The sequence below is a fragment of the Trichosurus vulpecula genome, chromosome 5 (assembly GCF_011100635.1).
Source record: "Trichosurus vulpecula isolate mTriVul1 chromosome 5, mTriVul1.pri, whole genome shotgun sequence".
Taxonomy (NCBI): domain Eukaryota; kingdom Metazoa; phylum Chordata; class Mammalia; order Diprotodontia; family Phalangeridae; genus Trichosurus; species Trichosurus vulpecula.
Window position 1 is genome coordinate 294,374,362 of NC_050577.1, and position 24,212 is coordinate 294,398,573.

The window sequence follows — 24,212 nt, forward strand, 5'->3', positions numbered from 1 at the left end:
GCCTTTTGCTTTCTCACAACTTGGAGTCTGCGAGCAGTTAGTATAGTGACATCTACTAAAATACTGTTTTTAATGGATCAATGTTATATTCTAGTAACTGTGGTCAGCAGTCTGGGATAATGGTTTCCTTCCAGCAGAATGTCTCGAAGTTTGTATTTAGAGTTTGGAAGTCTGTCTCCTTTTGGTCCATGAAACATAGTGAGCTTCTGGTGTATGGCCACCAGGTTACTTGTTGGTCACAGTCACGTTACACTGCTCCTGTACATAGTTTACATTGTTCAAGAAGCCCAAGCTCTTTATGGATAATCATGCTTTTATAATTTCAGGAGTCTGGTTCTGAGTTTTCTATACCAAATCTGCTGGCAGCCAGCACAACACTTCTTTCTTTCTTTTTTTTTTTTTTATTGTTTCCCTCGATTTGCTTTTGTACTTTCTTTTCCATTTGGCCAATTGTACTCTTTAAGGAGTTGTTTTCGTCAGTAGATTTTTGTGTCTCTTCTTCCATTTGGCCAATTCTACTTTTTTTTTATTTTCTTTTTTTATTTATTTTTATTTTTTTAATTTACTTATTTAACATATTTAGCTTTCAGCATTGATTTTCACAAGAGTTTGAATTACAAATTTTCTCCCCATTTCTACCTTCCCCCCCACTCCAAGATGATGTATATTCTGGTTGCCCTGTACCGCATTCAGCCCTCCCTTCTGTCACCCCACTCCCCTCCCATCCCCTTTTCCCTTCCTTTCTTGTAGGGCAAGATAAATTTCTACACCCCATTGCCTGTGTATCTTATTTTCTAGTTGCATGCAAAAACTTTTTTTTTTGTTTTTGAACATCTGTTTTTAAAACTTTGAGTTCCAAATTCTCTCCCCTCTTCCCTTCCCACCCACCCTCCCTAAGAAGTCACGGAATGCAACATAGGCCACATGCGTATCATTACGTATAACCCTTCCACGATACTCATGTTGTGAAAGACTCACTATATTTTGCTTCTTCCCAACCCATCCCCCTTTATTGAATTTTCTCCCTTGACCCTGTCCCCTTTCCAAAGTTTTTGTTTTTGATTACCTCCACCCCCATCTGCCCTCTTCTTTCCTGTGGGGTAAGATACCCAATTGAGTATGTATGGTATTCCCGCCTCAGGCCAAATTTGATGAGAGCAAGATTCACTCATTCCCTCCTCACCTGCCCTCTCCCCTCCTCCCACAGAACTGCTTCCTCCTGCCACCTTTATGTGAGATAATCCACCCTATTCTATCTCTCCCTATCTCCCTCTCTCAATATTTTCCTCTCTCATCCCTTAATTTGATTTTTTTCTTTTAGATATCTTCCCTTCATCTTCAACTCACCCTGTGTCCTCTCTCTGTCTCTCTCTCTGTCTCTCTCTCTCTCTCTCAATCTCTCTCTCTCTCTCTCTCTATATATATATATATACACATATATATCTATATATATATACATATATAAATATATATCTATATATACACACATACATATATACATACATGCACATTCACTTATATATATAAACATATATATACATATATATACACACACACACACACACACACACACACACACACACACATGCATATTCCTTTCAGCTACTATGATATTGAGGTCTCATGAATCATACACATCATCTTTCTATGTAGGAATGTAAACAAAACAGTTCAACTTCAGTATGTCCCTTATGATTTCTCTTTCTTGTTTACCTTTTCATATTTCTCTTGATTCTTGTGTTTGAAAGTCAAAGTCCTCTATTTTATTGAAAGTCAATATTTTGCCTTGGAGCATGATACCCAGTTTTGCTGGGTAGGTGATACTTGGTTTTAATCCTAGCTCCACTGACCTCCGGAATATCGTATTCCAAGCCCTTCGATCTCTTAATGTAGAAGCCGCCAGATCTTGGGTCATTCTGATTGGGTTTCCACAATACTCAAATTGTTTCTTTCTGGCTGCTTGTAGTATTTTCTCCTTGATCTGGGAGCTCTGGAATTTGGTGACAATATTCCTAGGAGTTTTCTTTTTGGGATCTTTTTGAGGAGGCGATCAGTGGATTCTTTCAGTTTCTATTTTGCCCTGTGGCTCTAGAATATCAGGGCAGTTCTCCTTGTTAATTTCTTGAAAGATGATATCTAGGCTCTTTTTTGATCATGGCTTTCAGGTAGTCCAATAATTTTTAAATTATCTCTCCTGGATCTATTTTCCAGGTCAGTGGTTTTTCCAATGAGATATTTCACATTGTCTTCCATTTTTTCATTCCTTTGGTTCTGTTTTATAATATCTTGATTTCTCATAAAGTCACTAGCTTCCACTTGCTCCAATCTAATTTTTAAGGTAGCATTTTCTTCAGTGGTCTTTTGGACCTCCTTTTCCATTTGGCTAATTGTGCCTTTCAAGGCATTCTTCTCCTCATTGGCTTTTTAGAGCTCTTTTGCCATTTGAGTTAGTCTATTTTTTAAGGTGTTGTTTTCTTCAGTGTATTTTTTTGGTTCTCCTTTAGCAAGTCATTGACTTGTTTTTCATGGTTTTCTTGCATCCTTCTCATTTCTCTTCCCAATTTTTCCTCTACTTCCCTAACTTGCTTTTCCAAATCCTTTTTGAGCTCTTCCATGGCCTGGGACCAATTCATGTTTTTCTTGGAGGCTTTTGTTATAGGCTCTTGCACTTTGTTGACTTCTTTAGGCTGTATGTTTTGGTCTTCTTTGTCACCAAAGAAAGAATCCAAAGTTTGAGACTGAATCTGGGTGTGTTTTTGCTGCCTGGTCATATTCCCAACCAACTTGACCCTTGAGTTTTTCAGCGGGGTATGACTGCTTGTAGACTAAAGAGTTCTATGTTCCACGTTTGGGGGGGATGCACCAGCTCAGCCACACCAGCACTCCTCCTTCCCCAAGAACCCCCAACCCAGACTGGGCTTAGATCTTTAGCAGGCTCTGCACTCCTGCTCTGATCCGCCACTTAATTCCTCCCACCAGGTGGGCCTGGGGCTGGAAGCAATAGCAGCTGTAGCTGCCCCGGGGGCGGTGGCCGAACCGAGAACGCCTTCCACTCCCAAAGCTTTTCCCACTAACCTTCTCCGCTGTCTTTGGTGTTTGTGGGTTGAAAAGTCTGGTAACTGCTGCAGCTCACTGATTCAGGGCGCTAGGGCCCACTCCACCTGGCTCCTGGTCTGGTTGGTCCACGCTGCCCACGCTGGGCTCTGCTCTGCTCCGCTCCTAGCTCCCAGCTCCATGTGGGATAGACCTCACCCAGAGACCATCCAGGCTGTCCTGGGCTGGAGCCCTGCTTCCCTCTGCTGTTTTGTGGGTTCTGCAGTTCTAGAATTGGTTCAGAGTCATTTTTTATAGGTTTTTGGAGGGACTCGGTGGGGAGCTCATGCTAGTCCCTGCTTTCCAGCCGCCATCTTGGCTCCGCCCCCGAAAGTCTGCCAATTCTACTTTTTAACCAACACTTTTTTCTTGACATATTGTTGGCTGGGTTCACATGGATGCCATCTATGGAAGGCCTTTGGGTTCCTCTCTTGGATCTAAGTCATTTTACCGGCTCCTTCCAGAAGTAAGCCTCTATGGTTTATATCTGACAAATCTAATGGTATGTACCTTCTATCGGTATATGCTTTTGCTCAATAAAATGATGTCTGCATGTTCCAAAAGTATTTCTGTAGGGTTTTTTTTACCTGTCACATGCTGTAAGAATAGCTATCAATCTCCATCCTTTTGAGCATGGACATGCTCACCTTTCTACAGCCGCCTTAGGGTGACAGGCCCTGCGTTTTAAATATTACACAAGTTTTTGATGTTTTCCAAATCTGTTACAGTCAATTTCACAATTCTCAAAATATAAATTACATGTTGTTCTCATTCAGTTTTCATTACAGAATTCCTGTAAGTTTCTTAAAGTATTCAGCTACAGCCTTTCCCCCGATATTATCATGCTTTGTATGTCTTGTCTGGCAGACACTAACGTATTTGTCGGTCTTGCCTTTGTGCAACGGTTTGTTAATACCTCCAGATTTAAGTTCCATGTGACCTTTTGATATCACTGGAGAAAGATTCCACGTAAATCTGAAAGAATCAGCTATTTGTTGTACAGGGAAGCCATCCCTATAGCTCGGTACAGTTCACATACAGCACGTGGTTAAGAAGCTGTTTTGGTTCAATTCTTCCAATACGGCAGCTGCGCTGAGATGATCAGGGATTTAAGGCTAGGAAGAAAAATAATAAGCTCAAACTTCCCCTCTGGAAAATGTCACATTTTGCATCCATTGTTCTGGATATTATTGTTGGAAGAATGTTTACAATGAAGAACAATTTTTCACGTGGACACCAAATATTCTTGTATTCTCACTGTGACTGAGTCTATTTTCCATATTTGTAGTCTATGAATAAGCCAAGGGTAAGGAACTGAGTCAGAGGCTTTGTGACACCCAACAAACGTACTATATATTTAGCAGCCCTTCAAAGGATCTTGTTTAATTATTATCAAGTGAATAAGTTGACCTTTATCACCCCTGTGCCTTCTAGGTCTATCTCTGGTTCCTCAGCCAAAATAGTATTTTATCATCAGAGTTTATCGATCTCTTCCCATGGTATAAGCTATGAATGCTTCGTTTAAAGGACATAAACATGTAACTGGCCTACATCTGGAGGGCTCTCTAATGTTTATGGAAATATCATGTGATGTCTTTCTTTAAGAATGGGCTGATTGGAGAGGAAGCTGGCAATGTGCTTTGCTAGTAATTCATGCACTACGGTGAAGCCTTTGAGTCAATAATTATGGATCTTATCTGGTCTATGGCTTTCCATTTTTGCAAAGAGGCTAGAGTTTCAGTCAAGTGCCTTGGTAAAAGCTCTGCTGTTCTATATATTAAAAGTATACAAGATTTCTGTTTTTCATCTGATACAACTTGCATTTTTGTTGTGTTTGACATTTTGCAACCATATGGACAATCTCAAATAATAACCATCATCACCACCAAGATCATCATCATGTTTGCCTGGTAAAATCTTTATCTTGTCCAAGGCCCAGCAGAAAAGGTGCCTCCTCCATCACGTCTTTCCATTATGCCTAAGCTGAAGTGAGAGGATCCACTTCATGGTCCCTTCACAGTGTCTTCACAGGACTTTCCATCTGTCTGTTGTGCACCCTATCTTGCATATTCTATTTCTTCATGTAAATGTCAAGTTCTTCTGATTAAATTATAATCTCCTCAAGGGCAAGAACTGTATCATTTATGGATCCTTGACAACTAGCACAATGCACACACTAGGTATTTAATAAAGGTCTGCTGAAGAGAAATGAGTAGTTACTTCTGTACATCTTAGATCCCCTAATAAGCTAAACTGTAAGCTTCTCAAAGACAGGGCATATGTCATCCATCCAGGTCCCATGATCCTCTGTCTTCAAAGAAGACTCAATAATGTTGGTTGCATGTAACTGAATAGAGCAAACATCCTTATCCATTTTCCAGGACTCTGCTCATTACCAAACACAGAACACCAATAGTTAATGGGGTGGGTAGTGGAAATCAGTCTCAGGTTTAAGACAACCATAAGACATTCCTGCTGAAAGACACCTAAGGATGAAGCATTCATACCTCAAATCAGCTGTGCATCATGCTCCTTTTAGCAGGGCCTGACTCGGCTTCCCTCCCAGCCACTAACTAGCAAGAGCCACCCGCCACTGCTATATCTAAATCTTGGAATAGAGGCCCGGTGCTCATACAGGACTTTCCCAGGCTCTCAGACACACAACTAGTTATCAACATGAAAGAAATGGCATTTCCTGCATAATAAAAACTAGCCAGTATTAAAGCTCTTCACACCACACTGCCTTCGCCTAAACTCTAGCCCACAGTAATAATAGGCTGCATGACAAAGGCATTAAATATCTTCCTAGAAGCATATCTAGCATAATATCACTTTACCATACTGGGACCCAACTTCATATTAACATATAGGAAGCCAAATTATAGTGAGCCCTATCATTTCCACAGCGTCTCATTCTTAAATTAAAATTCAACTCTTCAGAATCCCTTCCAGAAAAGTGAGGTGAGTGCAGAATAAGGTAACAACTTTAATCCCTCTCTGATAACAGTCTCCAAAAAGCAATTCTTCCGTATCTTGTTCTTGCTGCAGGGAGTGAATTTAATTCACTTCAGTATTCTTCCCTTCCATTCAACAAACAGAGAAACCCGAAGACAAGGAATTTTAAAAACAGAATTCATAGACAGAAGCCAATAGTCCACCTAATCTGAGGTTCTTAACCTGGGATCCATGAATTTAAAAATATATTTTGAAAACTACTCCAATATCACTGGTCTCCTTTGCAATCCTATCTATTTTATTTTATGCTCTGCATCTAAAAACATTCTGAGAAGGGGTCCTGAGATTTCACCAGACTGGCAAGAGGGCTACAAGACAGAAAACAGTTTAAGAAATCCTGATCAGGTGCAACCTCATATTACTGATGAAGAAACTAAGACCCAGAAAAGGAAAGGAAGCACAGGCAATGAGCCATGATTCAAAACCAGAACCTTTGCATATGAGTCTGGTTTTCTTTGTACTCTCCCTACTGCCTCTTTTCCTCCCAACATTACAATTTCATTACAATGCTTAATCTCTGAGTGCTATTAGGACTGACCAAACTTGTAGGAATCTGATCCGATTCTCTATAAAAGGAAAGAAAAGGTTTCTTTATAATGTGAGTGGAGTAGAAAAACTGAGGAAGAAATTTAAAATAATTTAAATAACCAAGAGCAAATACTAAACAAGCCATTGTTTACCTGTACAGCTCCTAGCACGCCACACCTCCATCTCCACAGAGTAGGAAATTAAAAGAACAAATCTGTCTCCAGTGCAGCCAAGCCAGCCTCCCACACAGTTGCCCAGAGCCAGCTTTTATTCTTGGTACTGCAGTATGCGGAACGAGGCTGACCCCAAGGGCACAAGTGGCTTTACAAGGTGTTATCCTCCCCCTAGCAGCATAATTATCCAGACCCAGTCCCTTCAGCTGGCCTCCTAAATGCCTTACCTGCCCCCTCCCCGTTCCCCTTCCACCCCTTGCCAAGGTGGCTACTTGGCTTTTAGATCTCCCCATCTCCACCCCCAAACAAAACATATTCCATCCTAAATCCCATCCCGTTCCTGCAGGGCTCTGCTAGCTAAAATGGTAAAGTAATACAAGTCAGATGAATTTAACCAACATTTATTAAGTGCCTACTATATACTGGGTACTGTTTTAAGCTCAAGGGGATCAAAGAAGAAAATGAGTATAAAGTGAATGGGTAAGAGCTTAACACTGTCCCACTAGGTGAGATATCTGGTTCTGAACTAGGTCCTTAAGAACATAGAATTGCTCAGGGGAGGATTACTTTGGGTTTTCCTCAAATCATACCTGGAAGGAACCTAGAAGGCTATATTCTACTTACCTTTGAGACTGGAGCATGGTAGCACAGACTGAGAGTCAGGAGACCTGGGTCTAAATGCCAGTTCTGCTACTTCTAACCTGTAACCTGTGGCAAACTGAGCTCCCTGGGCTTTGTCTTTAACCTCCAGGAGAGGAAGCAGCAGGGCTCTTCTGGGCCTCCCAGCTCAAGATCTATGACCCAGAGTCACTCACTGCACCAGCAAGTAAGCACTATGTATGGCACACAGTGAGCACTTAATAAATGCTAGGTGACTTACGCTTGATTTGTGTCAATGACAGCCCATCTCTGAAACAGCTGCTTGACAGACCTGGGGTTGGGCAAATGCACTGGGAAAACTGTAAAACCCCATAGGATTGGGACCCAAGTGAGGACCAAAAGGACGAGTTCACCTTATATTGAGGACAGACAATTAACTGAGAGCAGAAGTGATGCCAACATCTCTGCCCGCATTACATAGCACTTGAAAGTTGGCAAAGACCTTTTCCATCCATCCTGAGACCTTGGGAGGAAGGTCCTGTTCTTGTCCCCACTGGGCCCAGGGGGAGGAACTCCCAGGGGCAAACACTGAGCCTGCCTCTGCCCCCACTGCCTAGGTGCCTGTGGCCAAAATGCCTCCCCTCAGTCTTCTCAACTCCAGTAAAATGAGAGTGCTAGACTTGACCACTAACATCCTCTCCCCTCTAAATCCACGACCCTATTATCTGTAAGTGTCTCACACTGTGAGCTCCCCCAGAGGACGGGTGATCCTCTGAATTTCTTTGTATTCTCACTGCTTAAAGGCACAGGGCCTGGCAAACAGTAGGTGCTTAATAAAAGCTGGATGGCAAATATGACTGAAAAGGAAATAATAACAATAATAAGAGCTGATATTTACGTAGTATTTTAAGGCTGGTAAAGCATCTGATTCCCAGTGACCCTGTGAGAGAGTCGTGGCCATTGTTCCCATTCCAATCATCCCTTCCCGAGGCTGGTGTAAGGCTCCAATGAGCTAACACATGAAAGTCACACAGAGACACCAGCTGTCATTCCTTCCATCACACCTTTCAGCCCTAGGCCCTAGGCCACCAGCTTCCCAAGTTACTTTTCAATACGCGCCAGTAACAGCAACGTGTGTCTCAGAAGCCCCTTTCCCCCTCAATCGTCAGCCATGCTCCATCCAAACGTCCTGGGTGCTCACCCAGGCCCCTCAGTCTGGAGTAGAGCTGGCCCAGGCCAACTAGCCGCGTGGAGGGTCACACACTGGACCCACTGGGCCAACAATTCACTGACCTTCTTAAAGATTCCATTTCCTCGTCTCCAAATGTGGATAATAAGATTCAAGTGGTTTACCTTAACAGAGCCATGAGGCAGCATGGACTGCAGACATCTTAAAGGAATACATAAATTAATGTGACTGTGACCACATATGGCACTGGGAATGACAGTTAATAAAAGTAAAGGAAATTCGCAGACAACCCCAAATCTCCGTCCATCTGGTAAAGTATACTTCATTTTAGTTCATTCGTGCTCATTGAAAAGCATACTTAGAAAACACACACACACAAAAAAATAAAAATAAAAAAACAAAACAAAAAAAATTAAAAAAACAACAACACAGGATTGTTTCTTAGAATGCACCAAGAGAAAAACACCTAGGCACATTACAATAAATTCCCCACTTTCCAGCCCATGACTGGCCCTCCTCTTGGTGATCTAGGGAAAGGCAGGCCCTGGATTACCTAGGATATTCCACAAATTAATCCATTCACAGATACTGAGAAAGGTCTAGTCTATGTGTCATCCCCTTCTCCCTGCCCCATTAACACTCTAGAAAAACCAACTGATTAGAGCTTCATTTCCATTTGCCCCATCTGTCCTCAAGAGTGGTGCCATAGTGAAGTGGCCATCTGAGAGACAGGAGGAAGCAGGAGTATCAAGGGACTGGAACAATCCATAAATAGGTGGGTGTTATACTTTATTCTTTTATTCTGCATTTTTAGCACAATAAAGAATTTCAAAACTGGAGGAATATATGTAGTCTAATCCCCTCATTTTAGGAGATGAAAAACCTGCCGTGGCTGTGGTCATGAGTTAGCAGCCCGGACAGAGCTGGACCTCCAAAACCAGGTCTCCTGACTCCCAGGCCAGGGATCTTTCCATTACCTCCCAGCAACTGCCCTTATTTAAATGCAAACAAGGATCCTGTAACCACCAGTTTGAGATAATGAGCTAAGCTGGACTCAGTTTAGATTGCTATAGATTAATAATTCAGTTTCCTTTCAGCCAACTGCAGACCAGTATAAAATTCTCTGGTAGCTATGGGGATGGTGCCCTCTACTGAACATTACTTTTATGAACACGGCTTTATCCTCCCAATACTATGCCTAAAGAAATAAACTCCATTTCCTGGATTGTGGCGGTTTGAGTTTTTACACCCATGTTACCCTGCAGGAATCTCTGTGAAGTCTCTGAATTTCTAGAGTTAAATGCCAAGTGCCCTACAGGGGGCCCCTGGGTGATAAAACTCAAACTCTACTGAAGCAGTCTACAAAAAAATCTCTGGAGATCTGTGGCCTGATCCGTACCAGGCCAAGAGGGAGCTTGGAAGAATTTCATCCCTCCATAAAACCTGGGGCACGTAAGCCCGAGAAAATCTGAAAAAGAGATGAAAAAGTTATTCACTTGTAACCCTTACTTTGCTTACCTGGACAACTGGATATTGATAATCCATACAATACACACCATACATAGCAAAAAAATTTCTTCTCATAAAAGACCAACCAGAAAGAATTAGAAGCTTCAAGTTTTCGTCTCGCTTGTTCTGTATGTCTTGTACAGAGGAACAGGGTAGCACCAAAAAATAGTTGGTTCAGACCCCCAGTCTATTCCAGCAGACAGACAGCCGAAGACCCCGATGGGGGGAGTTTTAGGCCAAGCCACCCCACCCGTTGGAATCCGGCACCGTCCAGAAGAAAGATGTTCAGATGATCAAAAAATTTCTGCCAAGTTACAATTTATAGAGTGAAGATGACAGCTTTTTAATGGGCAACTGCCTGCAAGTTGAAAAAACTGAGCCTGAAGGCCCCGGATGGCATGCAGGCTCTCTTGGCAGCAGCAGCCCAAAATAGCAAGAGGCAAACAGCATCCAGGAGCCAGGATGGCCTCTATGTTCTGGGCTTTAGGTGCGTCAGAGGGAGTGCTCCCAATCCCGGACAGGGAGGGAAATGGGTCTATTTCTTCTCTATTCCTCCTTGGGAACTCAGACCCCCTGTCCTTCTCAATGTCCAAGGCAGAGACAGGTGCTGGGATTAACAGGGCAAAGCCCTTTTGCCATGTGAAGGAAAGAGAGGAAAGAGAAGTCGCATTGCCACATGCAGTAAAGGGATCTCTCTCATGACATTGTATGTACTTGGATCATTTAACACCTCTCTTGCTCTGCTTTAACCCAGGCAAGGACAGCTGGCAGGATCAACACGACAGCGGGAGGAAGGCGGCCCCAACTCAGAGGCAACATGAAGCCCCTGGGGGGCCTCCAGATATGCGGGGTGTCCTCACACAGCTGTTCTAGTCAAACTTGGAAGGATTAACTCTGGCTGCCTGCTAAAAGAGGGGTGGAGACATCTTTTCATAAAAGGCAGTTGCTATTCCCCTTTTAGGACCTGCTGTATTCAGCCGACCACCATATACAAACACACTTGTGCACAAATTCCTATAATAGACATTAGAGCTGTAACAAACACAGACAGGTGTTGAGTTGGTCTGACTGAGAGGAGCAGGTTCAAGAGTTGGTTTTTAGTGTCCTAGAGACCATATCTGTAACTGGAGAACCACTGAGCAATTCTTAAAAGATAGGACATGGAATGAGAGAGAAGAAATGCTTAGTAACAACATGCTCAGCAAACGGGTAATCCTAAGAAGTCATCTAATTGGAGCAAGAATTCGAATTACCCTCAGAAACTCTGACCTCCCTTACTTTTCGAGGTATAACAGTAATGTTACACCATGTGCTAGCCTTTGAATAAGATTAAGGTGTGAAGATCAGACAGAGGCAGCAAGGGGCCAGGGGCCTGCTCCTCGCTTCCCTCTTCCTGCTGAGGGGCCCCTTGGGAAGGGGGCCATTCAGAGGTTTCTTATTTTAGAGCTGCTCTGTTTAGATGTTATTTCTTTTAGTTCCAATGGGGTTAGCCTTTAAAAGGGTCATTCTGTCTAATCTTTTGGGTAAAGCGCTTGAGTTTAATCAGTTCCAACATGATAGAGGCCTTCCAGAGAAAGCCTCTGAAGAAGAGAAGATGCTGACTCACTCTGTGATCATTAAGCTGTTGCTACTAGTACGCTGCATGTGTCTTGTTAGAGAGAGTGTGAGAGGGCACAGCAATGCAGAGATTTGGAGTCACAAAGTCCTAAAGTTAATACCCAGCTTGGTCACTGTATTACCTTGAGCACATCATTTTAATAGCTAACATTTCTATAGAACTTACTATGTACACGCACTGGGCTAAACACTTTACAATTATTATCTCATGCAATTGTCACAACAACCTTGGGAGGTAGGTGCTGTTATTATTAACAGTTGAGGAAACTGAGGCAGAACTTAAGTGACTAGCTCAGGGTCATACAGATAGTAAGTATCTGAGGCTGGATTTGAACTTGGGTCTTCCTGAATCCAGGGCCAGCGCTCTATCCACTGCGGGGCCTCGAACCTTTATGAGCTTCATTTTCCTCACATGTAAAATGAGGACCATCATTCTTACCCAGCCTCCCTTACTGGGCTGTAATAAGGATTAAATGAAAAGAGGTCCTCCCAAGCTACAAAGGCTCCAATGCTACTGGCCAAGGATCTCCCAAACCCATCCCTTCTGCCAAGGGCAACAAGATCTTTCCTGTTATCCCTATCTGCTGGTGGCATCCTCAATTCCTCAGTCTCATGCACCCCACTATCATTAGTCTACTGTCGTTTTTACCTCCGTAAGATCTCTCCACTCACACAGCCACCATCCTACTTCAGCCCTCATCATATCCTGCCTGAACTACCTTCTAACTGGTATCCCTGCCTTGAGGCTTTTTGCTCTCTTCTCTTCTCTTCTCTCCTCTCTCCTCTCCAAAGGGATGTTTTCTAAAACCCAGATATGATGATATCACTCCCTCCTCAATCAAACTCAGTGGCTCCCTATTACTACTCCTTAAATCAAAGATCAAATCTGTTCACCACTTGGGCTTCTTCCTACCCTTCCAATTTTCTTAAACACTATGCTCCTCCATGCCCTCAGCCACATAGACCTATGTACTGTCCTCCAAGCATGAAATGTGCCCCTGGATGACTTCAAAGCTCAGGCCAAGTAATACCTTCTATATGAAGCCTTCCCTGATGCCCTCAGAGGCTGCCAGCACCATCCCTCCAAAAATGACCATGTATTTAGTATATGTTATACTGATATGTTGTCTCCCCCTTCAGAAATAAGCTCCTTGAGGGCAGGAACTGTTTCACTTCAGATTCAGTACCCCTAACACTTAACACAGAGAAGCATTACTATTTCCCCCATTTAAATGGGAGCTTCTTGAGAACAAGGACTGTCTTTTGCCCTCCTCTGTATTTCCAGCTCCTAGCCATAATGCCTGGAACATAGTAGCTGTTTAAATACTACTATTAAAACTTGATTGCTTATATCAGGGAGAATTCGATTCAGTAAACAGACTCTAAACTCAATCCATCAAGCAATAAGCATTTATGAAGCACCTGCTAGGTGCCAGACACTGGGGGAAAAAAAGAAAAAACAAAAAAGTTTACACAGGGGCACAAGGAAAGCTATACACCAAGAGGACTAGAGTGAAGGCAGATTCCTGGGGAACCCAGAGAGTGACAAAAGGCCTTGAGAGGAGGCATGGGAGCTGAGCTTTGAAGAGAAATCAGTCAAGAGGCCAAAATCACGAAGGTGAGCACTCCAGGAGTGAGGAAGAGACTTCATAAAAAGGAACAGGTGCGAGAGATGAAATGTCATGTACACGGAACCACAAGTAGCTTGGTTCAACAGGAGCATAAAGTAACATGCAACTACCCTGCAAAGCTTGACTGGAGCCAGGTTTTGAAGGGATTAAAATGCCAAAAAAGCAGCATTTGTACTAGATCTTAAAGGCTAAATAGGAAGCCATCAAAGTTTCTTGAAATGGAGGTAGACATGGTCAGGTGAGCATTTTGAACAAATAAAAATTATTTATCTTGGGAACACTGTTGTCTATGAAAAATGCCAGATAAATTCTAAAGAACCACAAAAATATATGCTGGTGGCACTATTCTTATTATTCTAAAGGGATGGGTAGAAGAAATAACAATTTTTTAAGTAGAGAAGTCATTCACAATACAGATCTTGATCCTATTTTCTCCCAATATTGCTGGAACCAAGAGCCACCTTGGCTCAGCTCCTCACAGGGATCATCACATTTTAAAGCCAAAAAACCCCATATGGGAGTGAATCCAATCCCCTCATTTTACAGATAAGATGGAAAAGAAAAACATTACCAATGCTTTAAAAGTAACAGTCACTAAACTATGCATAATCTTTGACCTCATAAGCCCTACTATTTGGCTTAGATGCCAAAGAGGAAAAGCACCTGAAATGTGCAAAAATATTTATGGCAGCATTTTTTGTTGAGCAAAGAGCTGGAAACAAAGGAGGTACCATCAACTGGGAAATAGTTGAACAGATCATGGTATGGGAATACAATGGAATGTTACAGTACTATAAGAATGTGGAAAGGGACAGATTCAAAGAAACCTGGAAGAACTTGTATCAATTGATGCAGAGTGAAATGTGAAGAACTAGAAAAACAATTTCTATAATAACTATAACATTTTTAAGAAAAAAAATTCTGGAAGACCTAAAAACTCTGATCAATACAATGACCAACCATGATCCCAAAGGACTAGTGATAAAGCCTGTAGTCTGCCTCCTAACAGGGGGGTTTATAGATTAGACGGAGAAAAAAACAAACAAACAAAAAAGTTAAACATTTTTGGATATGGCCAATGTATAGGTTTGCTTTGCTTGACTGTCCTTATTTCTTAAAAAAGAAGTACTTAAATTTGGGAAGGGAGACTGGATGAAGGAAACTAATGATAGAAATTTTTAAAAAAGAGTGAAAGTACAAATGCATTATTTTTAATCAGGATTTTCCCCCTTTTCCTGTCACTTACAAACATTTCATTTAATGAACTAGCATAGTAAGAAACATCATAATTAAATACTGTCTCCTTAGATCTGGGAGATTCACATCAATTATATCAATCAAATCTAATAAACATTTATTAAGTGCCTATTATGTACCACAGTGCTAAACACCAGGGATACAATTAATTTTTTTTAAAAAAAAGACAGTCCCTATGCTCAAACAGCTTACGATTTAAAGGGTGAGACAACACACAAAACAAGGCAGGAAAGGGGTACTGGAGAGAGACACCAGGGATACCCAATGGCGGAGATGGAACATCACAGCATCTTTGTACCCTGGAATTGACACCAAGCAGGGCAGCACAAAGTAGGACAAGTCATATTCACCATCAATCATAATACTAAAGAAACCCTGGTAGTATGGGGGGGGGCGGGGCACAGCAAGAAAGACATAACAAACAGGTGCAACCAGGACACACCGGGAAGGCTGACTTAAGCTGCTAATCTAACATAATGGGGGCTGCTGTTGTCTTCTGGCTGTATCAATGCACTGCTCGCTCTGACTTGTTCCCTAATGGTTTTACAAGCCATGCAGGCTCTGCTAGGCACACTGAGAGAGCACGGAGTCTGCCACCTGTTGCTCTTTGCTGGTCTCATGTCTATGCTAGACAATGGTTCTCTAGCTCCCCTAGCTTCATGGCTGGCAAACTTTCCTCTGCCACCAGCTTTTGAGTTTCATTTCTTCAGGTCAACTGATGGCCATCTTGGATTCCTGATAAACACAGACTAGAAAGTCTCTCCCTGATAAGAGCAGGTTGACAACAATAAACATTCCTTCCAGCTAAGGAACAGAAAAAGCCAAACAGCGTCTCTGTGTAAAATCTGAATTTACTTTCTTCAGCTGGAAGATTCCACATCCTAGCCCTAAACCTCTGACTTGTGGTTATAATGCCCTTGTAACTACCATTTAATATCCTTAATTGGATCTTCTGCCTCTAAACTCACTTCAGGGGGTGAGGGGAGAGGGAAGGGAGGAATGGAGGAATGGATGGATGGAGGGAGGGAGGGAGGAAGGAAAGAAGAAAGGAAGGCCCAAGTGCTCTGTGTATGTCTAAATCATTCTGGTTTATTTCCCTCTGCGACCCCAAAACAATGAAGCTTTTTTTTTTTTAAAGTACACAAAAAGAGGGAGGCAGAGAGCTAAGATGGCAGAGGAAAAGGAAGCAGTATGGCGAGCTCCTGTCCACAAATTAACTCCTCCAAACCAATACAGAAAATGCCCCAGATCAAATCCTGATGCAGGAATCCCGAAAAAGTCACAGGGAGTCCTTTTTCCAGCACAGGTTAACATAGGGAGATGACAGAAAGGAATGTGGATATGGGGATAGGTCAGGCCAGCAGTATGCTGTTTTGTGGGGCACTATAGCATCCCAGGAGAGGCTGTGCACCAGGGCAACAGAAGGACCCTGTTCCATACTGGAGCGGGCGGCTTGGTCACCCACTACCCAGAGAGAAGGGGACCTACACTTGAAAGTGGAGTTCAGGGCGGGGAGGCCGTGGGCAGTACACCAAGACAGAGGGAAGTTCAGAAGCTGCTTCCAGCAGCAGCAGCATCATGGCTTAGACCTCGGGCACAAAGCAGGGTCTCATATCCAGCAAGGCAATTTGGCTGAGAGAGATGGAGTCCAGCAGTATTTGTTCTTTCAGGGTTGGGGGAGGGCTGCAGGCAGGCACCACCTATATCCTTAAGAATTAGATCCCTTACAGGTCCCCAGCCTGTCCCTAAGATCCTGGAATAACACAACTTCATACCCCCCAAAGGCCTCAGACCTTCCCTCCATAAGTGTGGCAGAGCCTAGTCCTGATATGAAGTCAGGAAGCAGACTGAAAGGAACCCCATCATAATGAAGAGAACTCCAAAACATCTACAAGAAATACCTCAGAGAAAAAGAGACCTTGGGCACAAAGTCAACTAGAATTTCTGGTAGAGATGAGCTAATAGTTTAAAAAAAGTGTTTGTTTTTATAAACGGAATGAGAATTTTTAAAGAAAAAAATGGAAAACAAATAAGAACTATAATAGAATTGGAAAGAATTGGAAAAATGAACAATTTGGCACAAAAGATATAAAACTTTGCCCGAGCAACAAATTCCCTGAAAGTCTTAATGGACCAAACAGAAGTCAATGACTTCATGAAGCAACAAGAAGTAGTAAAACAAAGTCAGAAGTTTGAAAAAAATAGAAGAAAATGTAAGGCACCTTATAAAAAAACAAATGATCTGGAAAACGAACTGAGGAGAAAAATTTAAGAATTATTGGACTGAATGCTATGAACAAAAAAAGAAAAAAAGTACCTAAGCATCATATTTCAAGAATTGTAAAATAAAACGACCTAGATCTCTGAGAACCAGAGGGTAAAGTCAACATGGCTAATATGGAAATAGGTTTTACATAACTTCACAAGTATAATTGCTATCATATTGCTTGTCTTCTCAATAAGGGATGAGGGGGAGGGAGAGAATTTGGAACTCAAAAAAAATTTTTTTAAGCATGCTAAAAATAAATGAAAAGAATGGGGGTAGAGGGAGGGAACCAGAAGGCAAAGCAGAACTAGAAAGAACCCACTTGTTACCTCCTGAAAGAAACTCCAAAATGAAAACTCCCAGAAACATCAAGAACCAAAATTTAGAACTTCTACACTAAAGAAAAAAATATTGTAAGCAACCAGAAAGATCATACAAGTACCAAGGAGCCATAGCCAAGGTCACACACAATTTAACAACCACCACTATAAAGGAGCAGAGAACTTGGAATATATTTCAGAAGGCGAAGAATTTGAGTTTATAGCCAAGAATAATTTAGTCAACAAAAAAAGCTATAGTCTGACATAGCAAAATGGACCTTAAATGAGGACATCTAAGAATCCTTGATGAAAAGAGAGCTGCAGAAAAACTTTAAAGTCTGAACATGAGTAAAGGAAAACATAAAAACACAAAAAGCAAAATGTAAAAAAGATAAACATGAATGAACAATGATAAAAGATTAAAAAGGACAAACTGCTAGCATTCAAATATAGGAAGAGGAAACATGTCCTTGCTGAACTTTATCATCAAGAGTCATAGAAGAGGAGTCTAATTAGACAAGGCCTAGGAGAAGTTCTGTTATGTCTTGATGAGCATAAGGAAAAAAAATGAGAGGAGAAGAGGAATAGATGGGGTGGAAAGGAAAAAGAGGGTAAGTAAAATTACCTTATATAATGAGGGGGCAACAAGGAGATATCTAAACAAGCAAGAATTAGGCAGATGGAGGGGGAAGAAGCTGAAATTTGAGCGTCATCTAAGTTGGTGAGAAGAAAGAATACACACACACACACACACACACACACACACACACACACACACACCTGGGCAGAAAAATACAATTCACTGAATGGGGAAACAGAAGGGAAAGGGGAATATGGGGAAGAGAGAATAAGGGAGAGATTAGTCCTAAGCAAAACAAATTTTAAGGATGGACGAAAATATTTATAACTAATTTTAAGGTGGAAAAGAATTAGAATCTGAGGGGGTACGCATAACTTAGGGAATAGATGACAAGCTATGGTCTATAAATGTGATGGGATATTGTTGGGCTAAACTCTTTTTAGTGTAATGACCAACCAAGGATCCAGAGGACTTCAAAATGTAGAATGAGACATATTTTTTAGGACATGGTCAAGGTAGAAATTATTTTTGATAGATTACACATGCTCATAAGGCTTTTGTTTTTCTTGTGTTCTTGATGGGGGAAGTGGCTGGGATGACAGAGTGAAAAGGCCGATCTTGGCAGATAAAACAAATAAGTGTGTGTGTGTGCGTGTGTGTGTGTGTGTGTGTGTGTTTACATATGTGGAAATGTATAAATTTCTTGAGGCTTATGAAATTCAAAATGATCAAATATTTTATTTTTAAAAACAAATAATTCATAACTGTCCCAACTTTATCTCTTCAAATAGTAATTAAAACGTAATGAAGCAAAGGTTTCCCTGAAATCTACTAAAATTTTCACCTTTTCATATAGTCAAGAAATTCTCCAATTTATCTTTATGCCTATAAACTTCTGCGTTTCCCCTCAATTTTCATGTCCTTTTACCGTTGCAGTAGCACTTGCTAATCACATCTACAAGAACTTTCTCAACCTGTCTTGGTACAGAATCTGGGATATGTTGCTGCTTTTCACAAATCTTTGAAAATAAAGGTAAGAACCAGAAAACGGCAATCAGTGAGGTTTTTTCAGCTGACAAATTCCAAGGGTCAGCCAAAGCCTTTTCAATAAAGTGACTTAATCGTGGAGAAATAAAGCACCAAATAACATTTTAAATAAAATAAAGAGTGAAACAGACTCCTTCAACCAGATAAATAATAAAGCAACTGAAATGTCTTAAACCAGAAGATGACTGTGTTCCAACGATATCAAGCCATTTCATGGAAATTTAGTCTAGTTCAGACCCTAAGTACTGAGACATCTGGTAATGAAAAACAATCGGTTCCCAGGATATAACGGACTCTACGTCCATTCCACCTACTGTGATAACATGAGTGCCTCTTTAAGACCGGCTTGGTAGAAGCTAGAATCTGTCACTGAAATATGCAAGCAATCTTTACCAAATACTGCTCCAAAAGAACTATTTCCATCTCACTGAAATATCCAATTAACTTATATTTCAACTATAACCTTCTTCTAACTTCTTTACCCACATTGCTCACCCACCCCTTTCTACAAACTCATATTAATTTCTGTAACTTGAAGGACATTCATTCCATAAAAATTAAGATATAGAAAAAATATCTGAAACAGAGAAACATAATCCTTTTAACAACAACAAAAACAACAACCATGTGGAAGCCAAAGAAAGCTTCCAAAAGATCAAGTTTCACATGTGAAAGCTTGACAACGCCTGTCTTCACCATGGCACAAGGTTCCTCTGTCAACAATGGAGCTCGGCTCGTACTCCTTGGAGTCCCTAGACATATGATGAGAGACTTCAAGTCCGCAGCAAGGAAGAAATATATAACCAAGTTATTTAACCAAAAGAAACTGAAATTATTTTCAACTCTGAAATGACTATTAAGTGACTCCCTGACTCAGAACACCCTCTAGATAATTCCCCTCAATTTTAAGCATTTACTGTACACAGGAATGATGGAAAAAGCCCAATCTTACCTCAAAGTTCAGTTATTTGCTGGCATGATGCCAAGTGTCACCATTTGGGAAATTCCGTTCGTTAAAATTGTTATTTTGTGCCTTACTATCCACAGTCAAAAGTCTTGAATGCCATTACCATAGGTTTCAAGAATTACTAAACTCCCTAAACATAAAAGCATATTTCTTATAACTAATTTGTGATCACAAAAGTTTAAAATGGCACTCACATTTTATGTACAACATGTCTACACATCTTATTTGTAAAGACATGTGCCAATTCAGTTGGCTTTCAATGTAGGTACTCAAGAATTTTCAATTTACCTTCTATGTCTATGCTTAAAAGAGACTGATCATATAATGATGGATAGAGTGTGGGCCCTGGAGTCACTAGCTGTGACCCTGTTTGCCTCAGTTTCCTCATCTGGAAGATGAACTGGAGGAGGAAATGGCAAACTACTCCAGAATCTTTGCCAAGAAAACCCCACGAAGAACTGGACATGACCAACTGATTAAAGAACAACAATACTGATGCCAAGGGAAAATAGGGTAACATGTAAGAGAAAATTTCTAAGCCTTTATAAAGTCTGAGTTTGGAAGCAGGGATGGGCAATAGATGACACCACTACCTAAAACGACACTTGGTGATGCTACAGCACATCCAAGATGAGCATCTTTGAACCTCTCTTCCAATTCCCTAGTTCCTTTGGTTTCTCTTTCTTCTCTTTGTCCTTAACCTGTGCCAGCAACACCCAAAGGTCCTTTCAAGCCCCTAAAGGGCCTTGAACAGTGACACTCTCTACAAAGCAGACTGAGATGGGGGGGTGGGGGTGGGGGGACGGATGGGGACGTAGAGAGAAATAGCCAGAATCCAGACTTCACTCCAACTTCAGTGATGCAAACCTCTCACCAGGCAGATGCCATAAACATAACTAGTGCACTTTCAGAAGTACTTCTGTACTTTGAAAAAGCATCTGGTAATGTGTCCAATTATGCTTTTCTTAAAAATTTGTTTGCACAAAGATTCATCTTTTCTCATTCCCACCTCACCCTGACCACCCTCCCCCAAACCCTATCATCGTGGAGATGAGAAAAATAAAACCCCTGTTACAAACATGCAGAGTCAAGCAAAACAAATTCTTGAATTGCCTTTGTCCAAGGGGAAAAAAAAACCTTGCTCTGTGCCCTGAGTCCTTCACCTCTTTATCAGGAGATGGTGACATGTTTCATCTCGAGTCCTGACGAATCGTGTCGATCAGAGATCCTAAGTTTTTCCAAGTTGTTTGTTGTTCCAGTTTGTTGTTACTGTATATACTGCTCCCTTGATTCTCTCCCTTCAGTATCTCGTTATATTCTCATGGAGATGATGGGAAAAGTCAGCTAGATGACAGGACAGTTCAGTGGATCCAAAGCTGGTTAAATAAATAATCTCTAAAAAATCCATTATGGAAGGCAGAGTCAAGATGGTGGAGTAAGAGTCAGCATTTTTGCCCAGACTGCTTATCATGTCTCTTCCACAACAACCTAACAAAATAAGCCAAAGCAAATTCTGAACAGGAAAATCAAGAAAAAGTCACCTTGTCACCTAGTCAACAATAATAAATCTGCATGTGAATTGGATGAACTCGTTCAGAAAATGGAAGAGCCTTTTTAGAAACCTGAAATTAATACTTGCTGTTTATAAAATATTTGAAACAGACAAAGTTAAAGATAAGTGGCTGGAACAGAATCTACTATGCTTCAGCTGAAGTAAAAAAAAAAAACGGTACAAATCAAAACAAAAGCAAAAAAGAATAAAAAGAGGAAACTACATTTTGCTAAAAGGTACCATAGACAATAGATTAATAGCAATACTCAACACATATGCACCAAATGGCACCCAAATATGCAAAAGTTATAGGAGGAAATAGACGGATGTGTGTGTGTGCGTGCATGCTTGCGTGTGTGTATAAAACTATAATATAGACAGTAAAACGATATTAGTAGGGGACTGCAATTTACCCCTCTCAGATTTAGATAAATCTAACTATAAGAAAGAAAGAAGCTAAGGAGATGACTGTAACCATTTCTCAGTTTTGTGTAGCACCTTCAGAAATACTGACCCATTTGTTATGGCATAAAAAACTTCACAATCAAATGCAGAAGAACAAGAATTAAATATGTCTTTCTCTGACCACAATGCAATAAAATCGCATTTCATAAAGGGCCCTTAAATTACGTTAAAAATTAATTTGAAATTAAATAACCAAATCCTAAAGAACAAATCGAGAAAAGAATCAAACCTTTCATTGAAAACAATGACATAATACACCAAATTAGTGGGAAGCAGACAAAGCAGTACTTAGGGGGAAATTTATATCTCTAAACATTTACATCAGTAAAAGAGAAAAAGAACATACCAATGAATTGGGCATGCGACTGAAAAAAAAAAACAACAGAAAAACAACAAATTTAAAATCCCAAATTAAACACCAAAATAGAAATCCTGAAAATCAAAGGCGATATTAACAAAATTGAAAGTAAAAGAATCACTGAACTAATAAATAAATGAATGAACCCCAACCAACAATAGATGAACCACTGGCTCATTTGGTTATTTTTTAAAAAAGAGGATGGACAGCAGGGTAGTCAGTAGAGTGCCATGCTAGGAAGACTCATCTTGTGAGTTCGAATCTGGCATCAGACACTTATCATCTGTCTAACCCAGGGCAAGTCACTTGACCCTGTTTGCCTCAGTTTTCTCAACTGTAAAATGAGCTGGAGAAGAAATGGCAAAACCACTCCAGTTTCTTTGCCAAGAAAACCACAAATGGAGTCACAAAGAGTTGCACATGACTGAAACAATGGAAAAACAACAACAAAGAGGACGATCAAATTACCAGTATCAAAAATGAAAAAGCTGAACTCACAACCAACAAAGAGGAAATAAAAAGCAATTATTAGGAGATATTTTGCCCAATTATATGTTAAGAAAAAACCCTGATGATCTGGATAAATATTTATTAAAATATAAACTGCCCTGATTAACAGAGAGAGAATACAATACTTAAACAACACTTTCTCAGAAAAGAAAAAGAAACTGAACAAGCCAAATGAGCTCCCCAAGGAAAAAACAGTAAGACCAGATAGATTTACAAGCGAATTCTAACAAAATGTATTAACTCTTTGAAAAAATATGGAAAGAAGAGTTCAGATTCCTCCTATGACACAAATATGGTCATGATTCCTATGCCAGGGACAGCCAAAACAGAGAAAGAAAACTATAGACCAATTTACCTAGCGAATACAGATGCAAAAAAATTTTAAATAAAAAACTATCAAGGAGATTACAAAAATATATCAAAGAGATCATGCACTATGACCAGGCTGGATTTATACCAGAAATGTGTGGCTGATTCAATATCAGGAAAAGAATAATAATAATTGAACACATCAATGATAAAAACAAAAATCATATGATTATTTCAACAGATGCAGAAAGATCTTTTTAACAAAATACAACACTTGTTTCTATTTTTAAAACAATGAGGAAGTACAGGAATAAATGGAGCTTTCCTTAAAATGATAAGTAGAATTTATCTATAACCACGAGCAAATATTACCTATAATAACGATAAGCTAGAAACCTTTCCAATAAGATAAGAGTTGAAACAAAGAAGTCCATTATCAACATTACACTGGATATGCTAGCTATAGCAATAAGAAAAAAACAGATAAGAGAGAAAAAGACAAGAATAGAATTTGAAGAAATAAGAAGAGGTAATGAGAAAACAAAGCTACCATTTTTTTGCAGGTTGAAACAATTAAGAACTTCAGCAAAGTTGCACAATATTAAATAAACCAATGGATCACCAACATTTCTTTATGTTACCAACAAAATCAAGGAAGAAGAACTAGAAAGAAAAATTAGATTTAAAATAACTACAGACAGTATAAAATTCCTGGGAGTTTACTTGCCAAAACATATACAGGAACTTTATGAACACAATTACAAAATGCTTCATACAAATAACTGGAGAAATATCAATTGCTCATGGGTAGGCAGAGACAATATAATAAAAATGACAATATTACCTTGATTAATTTGCTTATTCAGTATCATGCCAATTAAGCTGACAAAGAATTACTTATAAAACTAGAAAAAATAACAACAAAATTCACCTGGAGGAACAAAAGGTCAAGAATATCAAATGAACCAATGGGAAAAAAAAATAGGAAGAAAGGGGGTCTAGCAGTACCAGATGTCAAACTATACTACAAAGCTGTAATCATCCAAAAAAAAAAATGGTACTAGATAAGGAACAGTGGTTGAATAGTGGAACAGATTAGGCACACAATACATAGAAGCAAATAAGCACAGTAAACTTATGTTTGATAAACCTAAAGATCCCAGGTATTGGGGTAAGAACTCACTACTTGACAAAAAAGGCTGGGAAAACTGGAAAGTATTGTGGCA

General features: G+C 40.3%; 1 protein-coding gene across 8 annotated transcripts in view; it reads right to left on the bottom strand.

Moving 5' to 3' along the window:
- The window catches only part of RBFOX2 (RNA binding fox-1 homolog 2), a 316,535-nt gene that overhangs the window by 118,480 nt on the left and 173,843 nt on the right, over positions 1-24,212 (bottom strand). For 2 of the 8 annotated variants that reach the window (XM_036760983.1, XM_036760991.1), the window contains exon 1: positions 10,117-10,402. The exons of 5 other annotated variants lie outside the window; for them this stretch is intronic. In XM_036760983.1, coding sequence (XP_036616878.1) covers positions 10,117-10,182 — 66 coding nt within the window. In that variant the 5' untranslated portion in view covers positions 10,183-10,402. Of the gene's footprint in view, positions 1-10,116; positions 10,490-24,212 lie in introns of those variants that run through there. One more of the 8 variants, XM_036760988.1, reaches the window with a different exon arrangement.